This window comes from Branchiostoma belcheri, unplaced genomic scaffold (genome assembly GCF_001625305.1).
Source record: "Branchiostoma belcheri isolate BF01 breed outbred unplaced genomic scaffold, Haploidv18h27 scaffold64, whole genome shotgun sequence".
Taxonomy (NCBI): Eukaryota; Metazoa; Chordata; class Leptocardii; order Amphioxiformes; family Branchiostomatidae; genus Branchiostoma; species Branchiostoma belcheri.
Genome location: NW_017804287.1, coordinates 816,167 through 830,426, shown reverse-complemented (window position 1 = coordinate 830,426; position 14,260 = coordinate 816,167). Strand labels below are relative to the sequence as shown.

Sequence of the window (14,260 nt, the reverse complement as noted above, 5' to 3'; positions counted from 1 at the left end):
GGGGGGGGCTGCTAAATTGATAAGTAGCCGCATGCTGGCGTGTCCAATAGACACACTGTAATCCAACATTGGGGCATGTGAAAACCCTGTATGGTAAGTACTGGAACTCCTAAATAGAACGACCCCATGGTCCTGGCCATCTCCTTAAAAATTTGAAATACAAATTAAAATGAAATATCGGAAATGCAAATATCTGACAAACATGCAGCCACCCTCTCATTCATTGGTTATACCGCCAATGATATTTGCCATTCTCTCATTGGTTGAACTGCTAATTATGACAGACAGACTCGGTCTGTAACATGGTTTACAGGCTATTTGTACTGAGATTGGGCACTTTGCTCCAGGTCAGCGGGTCAAAAGTCACTTACGTTATAATCAAAGGTTTTGTTTGCCTGTCTGGTCAAAGTATCAGCAGGAATTGAAAATAGTGTCAACAAGTTAAGAAGCTCATCAAATAGAGACTTAAAATTGTCCCTTATTTGAAGAAATTCCTAGTTTTACATAGCTTGAAAAGATGAAGTTTGTAACGGTTGTGCTGTATTTGGTCTGTGTGGTAAGTGCACAGAATACCGTTGTAGACGTGCTGAAAACGCTTGGAACTGAGGGGAAGCTGATAGAACTGGTGCAGAAGGCGAAGCTGGATTCCCGACTAGAGGGCAAAGGTAGGTGTGTGTGTGTGTGTGTGTGTGTGTGTGTGTGTGTGTGTGTGTGTGTGTGTGTGTGTGTGTGTGTGTGTGTGTGTGTGTGTGTGTGTGTGTGTGTGTGTGTGTGTGTGTGTTATGCACATGTGTGTGAGTGTGTGGAGGGGGGTGTCTCTGTTCGTGTATGTTTGTATGTATGTGTGTGTGTGTGTTTATGTGTGTTGAGGAGGTGGGGGGTGGGGCAATGGTCTAACCACAGAATGACAGAAAGGTCAAATTGAAGGTAAAATTGATCTACCCGCAGACTGAGAGGAAGTGGGGCCGAATTGTAGGTCAAGATGATCTCTTCGCAGGCCAGGGAAATGCCAAATGTGCACAGTGAGATATGTACATTATAAATCAGCAATTATAAAACATTATAAATCTGTTTCTGTTACGTATACATCTATCAGTTATCAGACTATTTCTCAACCACGACAATACCCAATATATTTCCTTCTCTTCAAGGTCCCTTCACGGTGTTCGCACCGACAGACGATGCCTTTTCCGCCCTCCCTGGGGACTTGCTGGCCAAACTTGAAGCCGACAATTTGCTGTTGACACAGGTATCTACAATATATATAGAACCTATCACACATGTGCCTAGCCTGGCAGCCAGTCTATCGTCTATTGGGCTCTCAAAGGGGCTGTACACGTAGGAGCTCTCCCCCGCCCGCGCCAAACAACTTTAACCACGTAAAACTCATGCGGAGTGCCTAGATAAGCCTGTTGAAAGAGAGCTCATACAGCCTTAGCCCCCAAGAGGGATCACCATATCCATAAAGCTATATACGGTCTATACAATGTACCAGGCTAAAGTGCCATACGCTGATGGTTCTAGGAATATCTAAGAAAAAATTCAAAGAATGCTAAAGTGTATCTACTATTAATTTTATATCAATGTCTGTATTTATTGAAATACATTATAAGACTTTGACCTTGATGTTTGATTTAATACGCTTTTGATTACTATAGGTGTTGGAGTTCCATGTAGCTTCTGGCAAGGCCATGTCTAGTGGACTCAAAAACAATCAGCTTGTTCCAACCCTGATTGGGCTCAACATCCGAATCAACATCTACAATACCAGCAAGCCATCAGTGAGTTATATACTTCAAATAAACTACTTATAATAGGTACATCGAAACATACTTACCGATATACATGTATCTGGTCAGTTTTTAAATTGTAAGTTATAATAGTATAAATAGTAATGTTAAACGCTACTTCTTTTATGAGATATGTGGTAAAGGCTATGGAATGAAAGCTAAAAATTGAAAGATATAAAGCTAACATGGTCGCCTGCAATTTCAGATTATAACGGCAGATGGCGCTGTTGTAACGAAGGCTGACAACGTTGCCAGTAATGGCGTCGTACACGTCATAGACCAAGTCTTGTGGCCTTTGCCGACAGCGTCAATCGCACAGGGAATCGCTGCGAATTTCCACTTGTCTACCCTGGGCTCAGCCGTCTCTAAGGCAGGTCTGGTCGCAACTCTCTCAGGTCAGGTTTTTTTATTTCTTTAATTTTCTGTATTTACGAACTGCTAAAACATTGTCTTGGAGTACATTGTAGATAACATTATTGTTGTGTCTTATTCAAGTTTCAAAAGTTCAAAACTTTCAAAAAAACGTTAATGTTTTAATGAAACTCAGGGTACGAGAACTACAAGAATAAACTTATACAATGTACCAATAACTGGCCGGGATTCAGCAGAAAGTTGGTGGGGTGAAAATTATACGAAAAGAAGACGGTTTGATAACGTAGCTTGTTTTGGGATATTTCAAATGCTTCAAATATGATATGATGATGAAATCGTGCTAAGAAACTCATCCAGAACATTTTTTTTTGCTTTGCCAACCTGAAATTGTACTGGTTTACTTTAAGGCCCTTGCCTAGTTGTGTGAACAAAAGTGTAAAATATGCCCATCAATCTTGTTCTAGGTGACGGCCCTTTCACTGTGTTCGCTCCTACGAACGAGGCGTTCTCCAAGCTGCCGGCAGGAGTTCTGGACGGTCTGCTGAAGAACGTGACGGCGCTGACTGACGTCCTGACGTACCACGTCCTGCCGGGGGCGTACTATCTCCCCGGGCTGCGCAACGGGGACATGCTCAAGACACTGGAAGGAGGAAACGTAACTATAAAGAACTCAAAGGATGGTGAGTTCATTGAAAAAACGACGGGGGGCGATACACACTTTTGACTACCTTTGATAAACTGCTTTTGCGTGAAAATATACCACATTTAAATGTAATTATTTGTCGCTGTATGTAAACAAATTAGGTTTTAATACACTATTTCATTCATTTTCCATCCAATGTTTTACAAGATTGCAAACTATTTTCGTACTAAGCATATAAATATAGATGTATGTAGGAACAAATGGTTGTAAATTGCATGTAAATTATATGTAACTATTACAAATTATATACAACTATTCAAGGGCACTTTATTCTAATTCATTCTTTCTGTTTGATTTCGCCACTTTACATCGTTTCTTTCTTGTCTTTTTTTTTACGTCGCTTCTTTCTTGTCTTTTTTTAAACTCAATTTGAGGTTGATGGGTTCTCTTTACTTTGGTCCCAATTTTTTGTTCAAATTCATTCCCTTTCCTGCAGCAGCAGCCATGGTGAATAACGCCACCATCATCGCACAGTTAGCAGAAAGTAACGGAGTCCTGATGCTTATTGATACCGTCCTTATTCCTCCACCCAAGCATTTCGAGCTAGCAGAAGACAAGATGTAACTACTTCTGCCGTTAGCTGGCAGTAGCAGTCGGATGTATCTGTCATGACTAGATATTCAGACGTATTGTAGGACGTTTGAAATGTCGACTTCAGCTGTTATATTATCATTCAATGTATCTTCTTGACATTCTACGTATTGCTCTTAATTACAGCAAAATTCGCCATGACAAAATGTAACATTAGTAATCCTCTTGGATTGTGCTGCAAAATAGTTTATAAACTATGACATTGTATTTCTATAGTATATAGTTCAGATTTGGTATTTCATCCTACCTTTTCAAAATAAATCATGTTAAAGAGAAGAAAATGTGCTCTTGTGTGCTTTCTTTGGTTCTATGAAAGCTTATGACTGTAATGATACTTGCCATTATAAGTTGTTTACGACATCCAAATGAAGTAGGTGGCAAGCCTACTGAACATTTGGAGAGGGAGAGGGTAACAATGATATTTCAAGGTCATTTCAAAGCATTCTCTCTACAAACGTACAAGGGCACGTGTTGTTTTACACACGTGTGACACGTAACTACGTATAAACAGGTGAACGTTCGATTATTTGTTGTATTAAAGCCTTATGTATGTATTGGATTTACATCAGCATTGCATTCACAACTAGGCAGACTATGTAGGTCAACCTAAGATTGTTTTGTAGGTCGGTCAAAGTCCATGTACTGAATTGTGAACTCAATATAGCACAACCGAATCAGACGTCCTGTTTTATAGAGCAGGTTCAGAAGAATCCAAACATGAAGCTTGTTAGCGTTATAACTGTACTGTGGTTAGCTTGCGTAGCAAACGCACAATGGCCGTTATCCATTATAGACGTACTGGAGAAGATAGGAAACGAGACGACTCTAATTTCACTGACGAAACAGGCCGGTCTGTATGACAAGCTCAGCGGTCTAGGTAGGAAAATATTTTTTTCTGTTCACAACTACCAAATATAAATGTTCACTGTTTCCGTGTGTGTTACGAATGAACTTTTGTATATTTCTGTCAGTTGATATGGCTGTACGTTTCCTTGCAGTTTATATGTGGTAGTAAATGTCCATAGCACATTCATAAGACTTCAAACCAAATGGTACATTTTTGGCAACGCCTAAGGTGTGGAGCTGATGATGCCTAACCATATCAATACTAATCCAACAGGACCCTTCACGATGTTTGCACCGAACGACCGGGCCTTCGAACTACTTCCAAAGGACGTGATGAATAAACTTCAATCCAACAAAACTCTGTTAAAAGAGGTAGCTAGCTACAGATACATTATAGGTATCTAAAATTAAAAGTACAGTTCAAGTACCAGTATATGTTCGGTTAATCCTTCGTGTGTATCGGCCAGTGTTTTGTTAATTGTCGTATGTCAGCGTACGCACGTCTATTGTTTTTCTCTTAGACTATTATTCACTGACCCACTAGAAAGAGGTAAAAAGCTGTTTCGACCTACAGATCTGCTCAATGCATAAAATCATATACCTTTCTTAAAATCTACGTACAGTATATGCTCGGTCAATTCTTTTTATGTATCGAGGCAGTGTTGTCGTATGTCAGCGTACGTCTATTGTTGTTCTCTTAGACTATTATTAACTGACCTACTAGTAAGAGGTAGAAAGCTGTTTAGACTTACAGATCAGCCTCATGCATAAAATCATACACCTTTCTATGTACGTCGATGCAAAGGTGATAACCTTTTTAAAAAATTTGCTTCCTATTTGTGTGAAATTGCATGTGTTGTTACTGATAACTCGAGGTCTGCACAGGTTTTGGAGGCGCACATTGTGACTGACAAGGTACCGATAGTGGACTGGACCAACGACATGCTGATTCCAACTATGGGAGGGCAGAACATCCGGATCAACATCTATGACGTATCTCCAATGGCAATTGTAAGTCACCTTTTTAAAGTGTCTGGAAACGTGTGCACTTCCTTGATATGTACTGCTTCCAAAGTGGCATTTTTTTTTCAAATGATGATAATGCCTGATAAGTGTGGATATGAAACCATTATATCACACTTAGCTAGGGCACAATCACATTATAGTTACATAACAGTCAGATGTCTTACTGGGGGACGACTGCTGTGTGCGAGATGTCGGTTAACTTGAGGAATGAATCAACTTTGCTATATATTTGCTTATTTCGTGTTTTGTTATTCTTGTGTATCACTATTGTGATTCCTTGTGTTTTCAGACTTTAACGGCTAACGGTGCTGGGGTCGTGAACCCAGACTGTCACGCTATTGCTGGGTTTGTTCAGACCATCGACCTTGTCATGTACCCGTTAATAAACGGAACAATCATGACGGAGATTACCTCCAACACCAACCTGTCTACCCTGGCTAACGCCGTCTCTAAGGCTGGTCTGGTTCCAACTCTTTCAGGTCAGTTTTTATTGGTTGTATCACTGTTGAATTCTAGAATATTCGCTGGTATTATTACATGGACCAGCTCCTATTTCATTGGGACATTGCTTCTAAGTAGATCTAAAACTCATAAAATACTTATTTTTTGACCGACTCTACGACAGTTTTCATGATGGATCTCACTTGTTCTGCACAACGTGACTTCATGGGCACGGGTGGTATCGGAAGTCGGTATCATCCCTCGCCATGATTAGGTGGAGGTTGACGAGTCTTATTACAGATGGACACATTCTTGTTTGCCCTGTCTCGAAATTATTACTGTTCAATGTGCCTGTGGTCTACATTTTTTTGTTTCCTCCAAAATATTTTCTCATAACATTTCATCAAAAAAATATTTTTATGCTTTTCCAGCGAGTAACGGAAACTTCACAATATTCGCTCCCACCAACGCGGCCTTTGCCAAGCTGCCGGCAGGAGTTCTGGACGGTCTGCTGAAGAACGTGACGGCGCTGAAGAACGTCCTGACGTACCACGTCCTTTCTGACGTCTACAACCGGGTCGGCTTGTACTACTCACACACGCTGAGGACCATGGAAGGGAAGAATGTCACCATCAAAGCTACGTCTCGAGGTGAGTTATTCTAGATAACTCTAACACTCAGAAGCAGCTTATGATCATTACGAAGTAGAAATGCAGAATATTACGTAACCTTCTGCTTGGAATACATATTTTTCATTTTAAACACTTTAAAGCATAGTAAGTCTAGAAGCTATGCTAAGCTAGGGTTACACAAGGAAATGTTACTCAAGCAACTGAATAGGTTTTAAAACTGTCAGACGTTTCAAGTAACAACGTCCACTACTTTTCTTCATCAGTCATTGTGTCGAAAAGTAGTGGATGCTACTTGAAACGTCTAATAGTTTCCAAAATCTATCCAGTACCTGCTTGAGTAACATTTCCTTGTGTATATATCTCGTTAACTGGATGTCTAACCTTCATCGACCTAAACAAGTTAGAATCCGTACAGCTTTACGTGCTTTAAACTTTTCTTGCATTTTAAAAATCTTTTATTTGTACTTTTTTTTTCAGAATCTATTATGGTGAACAATGCTGCCGTTCTTACTGAAATATCAAAAATCAACGGCGTCCTACAAGTCATTGACACCGTCCTCATCCCTCCAACTATGCACTTTGAGTTGGTTCACAACAAGGACAAATGAGATGGTGGCTCTAACACAAGAGTTAAGGCCAATAAAAATCAAACATCGCGTTTTCAATTACAGTGTTGAAAAATGTAGTTGGTAGATTGGGATTCCACCGATTGGTCATCCTCTTAGTGACGAAGAGTGCCCGTTTGTTCCCTTTGGAAGGATTATATATTCAATCCAATCCATTTTCTATGTAACCTGTCAGATCTAGTCGCTTTTGAATGCATACCTGACACGTTTGGAACCCCAATCTGTTCATTGCAGTGCTACCCAGCGGTGTTATGTAGAAGCAGTCAGTGTTGCCCTGAGGAATATAATGATGCATAAATACAACCATGACAGAACACAAGTTGGGTGTTTTTTTTTTGTTCATTTGAGGCCATGTAAGTATTCCTTACCTGCCCCAATTTATGGACACCGCCTTTGACGCCAGTACAGCGAATTCGAAGATCGATCATAAAGGAAAACGTGAGATTTTATGATTACTGATAAAGCCATGCGAATTTTCGGGAAATTTCGGGAAATGGAAGTACTGAACAGATCATCTGGACGCTACACGTTGTCATTTGGACATCTTATGTGTCCTTCCCCTTTTTGCTCAGTGTCCTTTTAACTATGACACTCTATCTGGGGCAATGACGCAAACAAAAATCATTTCGATCCAGTTTTCAGATAATTGCGTAATTCCAGAGTGTCCACATAATTTCACAATTTTGACAATTTGACAATAGCGGTTTTCCAATTTTTACTCTACATGATATTACAATATGATATTTCATTATTTTCCGTTTTCCATCGGTTTCACATAAATGTAAAATTTATACGCCTGATAGTGTAGCTAAAAGTCACCATTCACAAAACCAATCTACTGATTTCAAAGACTTCCTTCGTTACTTTGAAACAGAAGATGAAAGCTCCCCAAACACGTCCGGACATACCACAGATTTCTTTAACGTCCTTGTTTACAACAGGTGGTCAGAAATTAATCAATCCCACACAAAAAAAAACATCTGCAAAGGTTCTATAATTTCCCCCAACACTTGATTAGTCTGTTGCTTAGCTAAAACTGTAATTATTCAACTTTTTTCAGCGTCGCAACATGGGGGGGGGCGCTAGCTGTTTTGACATTACCAAATACTATAGTTTCTTCTACCGTATCTTCGTTTATTTGTGCATTGAAAATTAGAACAATAAACGCTATTTGTTTTCTTTCAGTTTATGCTTCATGACACAATGTACTCAAACTTGTTCTGTTTATGTATTTTTTATTTAAATGAGGGGAAAATTGTTATTGTTGGTGTTTTAAATAGAAATCTACTTTTTGAGTTTATTGTTATTTCAAGTGTAGAGGCAATTTTGCTCATTAGATTATTCGCAGCTACTGCAATCATACCCACTCGTCACACATCCACAGATACAATCCACAACACCATAGAACAGTCAGAACCTGAGGGGTACAACACTTACTAGACAATTTATTAAAACTCTCCAACCTTAACAATGTCTGGCTCTTATTGTATAACATCTATGGTGGTGCCAATATCAGTTTTACACGATTTATCATTTCAGATAATTGTGTCGACACCTCCAAGATTATCGCAATAAAACCATACATGATAAAGTATTTTAGTATTATGATCGTCATCACAAATGTTGAGATGACACCATCATTCAAGCATTGTCAAATACCTCATGCATTCAGTTCATATTTACGAATTGTTTCAAGGCATATATATTGATTTGTATACATCAACTTAAAATCATTTACACTGATACATTTTACATTAATATGACAGTACTCCACAATACCAACATCACAGCGAACAGTTATCAACTCTTTTTTAGAAAAGGGTTTTGCTCCTGGGCATACTTTGGGGGAATACTACATTAAAAATCCGTCAAATACATAATAAATATTCCTTACACAGCACTATTTGTTTACAATATGAACATGAAATTGATATTTGGTGTGCTCTGCCTCTTGTATGGACAATATGTGAAAAGCTTCATGACTGACTTGTGTTAAGCCTCGGTCACAACCCGTCGTACGTGCTTTTTGTCCGTACGTTTTTTGGGAGGCCACGTCTGCGACGTTTTTCTGAAAACGTGGGGAAGGACTGGCATGATTAGTACGTCAACGCACGTCACTCGCAAGGTTGCGCAAGGTGTAAGTATGTGGTCTGCAAGCCACGTCTGGCCGTGAGCGGTTGCGTGCATCGTTCATTGCACAAGTGGTAAGTGAGTTGTACGTACTTAGAAACGTACGATCTCTGTCCAATTGCCACTTTACCGTACGGAGGCCGTACTCACACGTGCTGCTTACGTATGGTACGTACCAGTACGGACGGGGCACGCGCGTCGCCCGTACTGGCTTGTACGGGGAGTGAATCCGCAGCCCGCACGCAGAGAAAGTTTTACATGCACGTCAAGTGCTACGGCGTGTCTGCGTACGCGTGCTTCCAAATCCGTAGGATTCCGTACGGAGGCGGTACTCACCACGCACGGATCCCAAAATTTGCCCACGTTTTTGCACGTAGACAGCACGCAATTGCGCGTACGGCGGGTCGTGACCGAGGCTTTACAAGAAGCAGAATCAAAATTCGGCCATTTAAGAAACAATTTCTACGGTACTAAGCTTTCAATGTGGTCTAAAAATTTCTTTTTCAATCTTGTCTCTGACAATGTACTACAGTTTACACGTACAGATTTTTACTTTAAGATGAAAAACCTCATTCACAGTGACGACCAACTTAATCAGTTTACGAATGTCAAAATATTTACAGATATACATAACTCATCCTGCTGACAAATGCTCTTTACAGGATACTTGTCATTATTAACATATCATAATTGTGACCATTTAGCAATACAATATCATTCCAACATAAGATGTGCAGTATCGAAGAAAGCCGCTAGAATGTTCTTAATCGACCTTGATCTTCATATTCCCAACCCCAATTTCAACCTACTGATAAAGTAATTAATATGAAACACAACAAATATCACTCTAACATGTATGCACTATACCATCGCACAGGGGGTAGGGAAATACATCACATTAATTCTACATCAGTTTTTATTTTTGCACATCTAATATTTTCTTAGTATTACCCTGTTGATATGCTAGTTATTATTCCATATTTGTTTGATAGTCTGCGCCGTTACAGCATATCGTCATAAACAGGAAGGAGAACTGTGACTGTATGTTTAGTTTAAGATATTCAATCCTCTATTTTCTGGTAAAAATTGTATGTTTTTCTTTGATAGCCAAAAGTACTGGAATAATCCATACAGTTGTTGTAAATACCACTTATACATAAAATGGCGAGATGCCCTGCTTTCCCCCTTCAAGATTTCTGTCTAAGAGAGTTTGTACATTTATTCAAGGAAAGTGTTGCTAGAATCATGGAGGTCTCTTTTTTCTACCTCCATGCTAAAATTAGCAATTGGAGCATGCTAGTAACACTCTCTACAGCTTAGCCTGGTATCTAGTCTATCGTGGTTGGGGCAGGCTGTCTGCGGGTCTCTAAATTAATTTCCCCCGTCCAGCTCAACAGACCGCCCGGTAGGAGTGTTACGCCTGTGATAGGGTTTGGCAGGTTGGGAGTTAATTAGCCCCACCACGATGGTGGTGGCAAACCAAACTCCCGTCGTGCCAACATACCGGGGAACCTAGCTCAGGCGGGCGGGGAAGAGCTTCAGCAGCCCCGAAGAAAATCCCCAACTGCGATAGACTGGGCACCAGCCAGGATGCTATCCTGGGAAAAGCCATTCCAGTGGCAAACTTAAACTAAGGAGAATATGGCCTGGCCATATTTGCGTCCCTCAGAGGGCTGTGCAATTTTGTTCAACGTAAAAAAAATCTTAATTTAGGTGCCAAAAATTCCCAAGCACATACACGATGGTAACATACATTCCAACATGTAGTATGTACATGTACGTGTATGCAATTTTGTCTGACGTTTAGGTCTGTAACATAAACAAGAATAAAACATTTTCTACCATTCATACCGATTTTACAATTTTAAATGTGTTTTCTTGTCGTCTTTTTTTGTTTTTCTTTTTACTTTACACGGGATATCATTTCGAGAGGCCAAAAGGCATCAACTTCTATGACTTTGGCCCCTACCATTAACAATCTTGAACATTTTCCAGGTCGATTGGATGGTTTTTTGAATGAACAAAGAAAAATCACCAAATCACCTATTTAGAACCTCATTCATAGGATTTGATAAATTTCGTCGTCAGTTATGCAAATTATGCTCCCTATTTTTTGTATTATAGGCAACTAACATGATATGAATCATCACTTCATCTATCTGAAGACCAAAAGTCATGATGACCCCTTAATGAATTAGTCCCTATCAAAATCTCAAACTAAAACACCTACCAACATACCAAATATCATCAAGATCCAGCCACAACTTCTTGAGTTATTATGTTACTCGTATCATAAATATCATTACAGAACGTTGGTGCTTTTTTCTCCATAAGAAATAACGGTACCGGTGCACTATAAGTTCTCCATAATTTGTTTCTCGCCACAAGGAAAAAGAATAGCATTTCTGTTGGCAACTTTTAGTCAAAGCTGATTGCAGAAATGTGACACATTTTAGGGGGGGGGGGTAATTATAGACTGTCAAATTTGGGCGAATGATTGCCCAGATTTTCAATACACAATAAAAGATGTCGGGACGAATTTCGTGTCAATTACTTCCTTGTGTACTCACTGAATCTGACAGCGGACGCCGGTTCATAGCTGTTTGTCTCGGGGTTTTCTGGGGTGTTGTTTACTGCCTCTCTACGGTCATTCTGACAGTAGGCAGCTGCCTGAGACCCGCCAGCACCGGCCGCAGGGGAGGGACAGACGTACCTGTTTGCCCCACCGGTGGCGGCCTGGCTAGGATGGTTTTCATCATACATGGCGGACTGAGTACCGGTCTCACTACCAGGCGAGGCAGCGGGCTGGTAGGTATTGGCCACGGGGGACGCTGCGGAGTTGCAGACTGCCTCGCTAGGGTCATGCTGGTCATATGTGTGGGACAGAGTACGCTTTAGGTCAGTGGCCAGGGCAGGGGAGTTGTAGCAAGGTGCCTTGCGGGCACGCTTGGCGGCGCTGGCATTCTGATGGTAGGCAGAGGACTTGGTGGCGCCCGGGTTGGGGAGAATGGAGGGGTGCTTGTAGCAACTTTGGTCGGACTTGTCGCGACCATTTTGGCCATAGGCAGCCAGAATGGCCCCTGCCCTGTTCGGCTTCTGACGGGGGCGCTCGGTGCTGTACGGGCGGGACGGCACGGGGTGTGTGTGCGCGCGGGGGCGGCTTGCCGGGCGGTACGCTGGACACAGGTTCGCTCGGCCGTACGGGACGATTTCTGACTGCGAAGATTCGGCCCTGCGCAAGTCAGGGTGGTCATTGAAACCACCCTCAGCGTAAGGGCTGATGACAGACTCTGAATCATTCAAGCTGTCGTGATCCTCCAAACGCCCTTCAGCGTACGGACTGATCACTGACTCCTCCGAGTTGCCACCTGGAAGGGGCCACAAGGAGCAGGCAGCGATCTGGTTGCCATTGCGGAATGGACCTGCACCATCAGGGGCATTGCGCTTAAGCTTCTGCTTGATACAACTGGCCAATGCACATACCCAAACCCCTACCTCAGCAGCCGACAACCCGCCCAGAGCTGCCCACATGATGTACCACGTTAGATTTGCATCATCGCTCGTGCTAGTAGCCAGCGGTGTAGTGCTGATGCCGATGGACATCGGTGTAGTGCTGATGCTGGCTGAGAATGGTGTCGTGTTGATGAGTGTGTGCACGGTGGTTTGTAGTGTTGTCATGTCCGAGTGTGCGCGCGCGCTCACTGCGAAGACGGCAGTGTGGGAGCCAGTTTCTGAAGAAGCCGTACAAGTGGTGTTCCCAAAGGACAAGGGCTCGGCGGTCTCAAGCCAAAGGGTGAAGCTGGACTTCCCCATGTAGTTAGAACACAGGCTGTAGTTTCCTGAGTTTTCCAACAGGATTTCTGGCCTCTTACATTTCACCCAGCCCTCAGCCTTTAGGTCGGTCACCACTCTCACGGTTAGGTTGCCTGTCGGGAGACTGTCCTGTGTGGTCGTGTTTGTGTCGTATGTTATGTCGAGTGCGTGATGCAAGCCGTCAGGGAAGGCAAAGGTCACTGTCGGCAATTGCTCCCAATACACGTCACCAGTGGCTTCGTACCTGTACGCGGCGCTTCGCTCAACATGCGTAACCTCGACCAGCGGGACCGGGCAGGGCAACCCGTTGGGATTGACCGGATCGGGAGGATTCTGCATCAGGGACGAGGCGGGGCAGCTTGCTGTCGAGGGGACCCGCATTACCCTTGCGTAACGCCCCTTGAACTTGAACGGGCTCATCCCCTGGGGATCGTACAGCCAATCGTTCGCACACGTGCAGCGCGGCGGGTTTTCCAGTGAGACAACCATGAATTTCCGCTCCCGACCTTCCAGCGTCATGGCGGCAATCGCATTTCCACGCATGTTGACATGGCCTGGAAATACCGATTCGAACCAACCACCAGACAGGAAGGTCAGCCTGTTTCCCGCCAGATTTAGGACCTCTATTTTCGTGTTTGAGTAAAACACACCCGCAGCAATGTGGGAGATCCTGTTACCCTCCAGGTTCAGGGATCGCAGTCGTTCAAGCCCGTGGAACATCTCCACGCCGATAGATCGCAGTTTGTTTTCAACCGCGCGGACATATTCTACGGACTTGATCGCCTGCAGGGTCCCGTGTGCTACAGTAGTGATAAGATTGGCACTTACGTCCACCCACCGCGGCTGTACTCCCAGGAACGCGCCGGGCGACAGCGTCAGGATCTGGTTGTCCACAAGGATGAAGAAGGACAACCTGGGCAACCCATGAAAGCAGCCATCCTGCAGCAAATAACGCTTAGTACTGAGCTTTGTATGAGAACATAAAGTATTGATAGTAAAAAAAAGATAATTTAGCTATTTCCCTCCTATATCTTCATGTATGGGTATAGGGACTTAAATATGACCCAAAAAAAACGTGTCAAAATTCTATGCCTGGGAAAAAACGATTCACAATCTGGGCCCATAATTAACAACCAATACGTCAGATTCGTACATCTCTGTCTGGATAAGCAGCCTTAAAAACGTGAAAGCTAATGAAGCCCCCATTTCCTTCGAGACAGTTAGACATATGACGAGGAAGTAGAAAATAATAACATGAGGATATTGCATGTTGGGTAAAATTAACATGTT

The 14,260-nt window shown here is 42.4% G+C and overlaps 3 protein-coding genes across 3 annotated transcripts in view; 2 read left to right on the top strand and 1 right to left on the bottom strand.

Annotated features, from left to right (window-relative positions):
• The first annotated feature begins 487 nt into the window (after positions 1-487).
• LOC109483304 (transforming growth factor-beta-induced protein ig-h3-like) lies at positions 488-3,429 on the top strand. Its single transcript, XM_019786296.1, has 6 exons — positions 488-665; positions 1,152-1,249; positions 1,659-1,781; positions 1,996-2,185; positions 2,627-2,842; positions 3,302-3,429. Exons 1-6 carry the CDS (start codon positions 518-520, stop codon positions 3,427-3,429), a joined length of 903 nt encoding a protein of 300 aa, XP_019641855.1. The 5' UTR covers positions 488-517.
• A 730-nt stretch (positions 3,430-4,159) lies between these two features.
• On the top strand, positions 4,160-7,725 carry LOC109483303 (transforming growth factor-beta-induced protein ig-h3-like). The gene is made up of 6 exons (XM_019786295.1): positions 4,160-4,333; positions 4,577-4,674; positions 5,188-5,313; positions 5,618-5,807; positions 6,201-6,419; positions 6,879-7,725. Exons 1-6 carry the CDS (start codon positions 4,174-4,176, stop codon positions 7,007-7,009), a joined length of 924 nt encoding a protein of 307 aa, XP_019641854.1. The 5' UTR covers positions 4,160-4,173; the 3' UTR covers positions 7,010-7,725.
• Positions 7,726-11,707: 3,982 nt separating this feature from the next.
• Positions 11,708-14,260, bottom strand: part of LOC109483302 — a 4,112-nt gene continuing 1,559 nt past the window's right edge. Inside the window, exon 3 of the mRNA XM_019786294.1 lies at positions 11,708-13,909. Coding sequence (XP_019641853.1) covers positions 11,708-13,909 — 2,202 coding nt within the window. The remainder of the gene's footprint in view (positions 13,910-14,260) is intronic.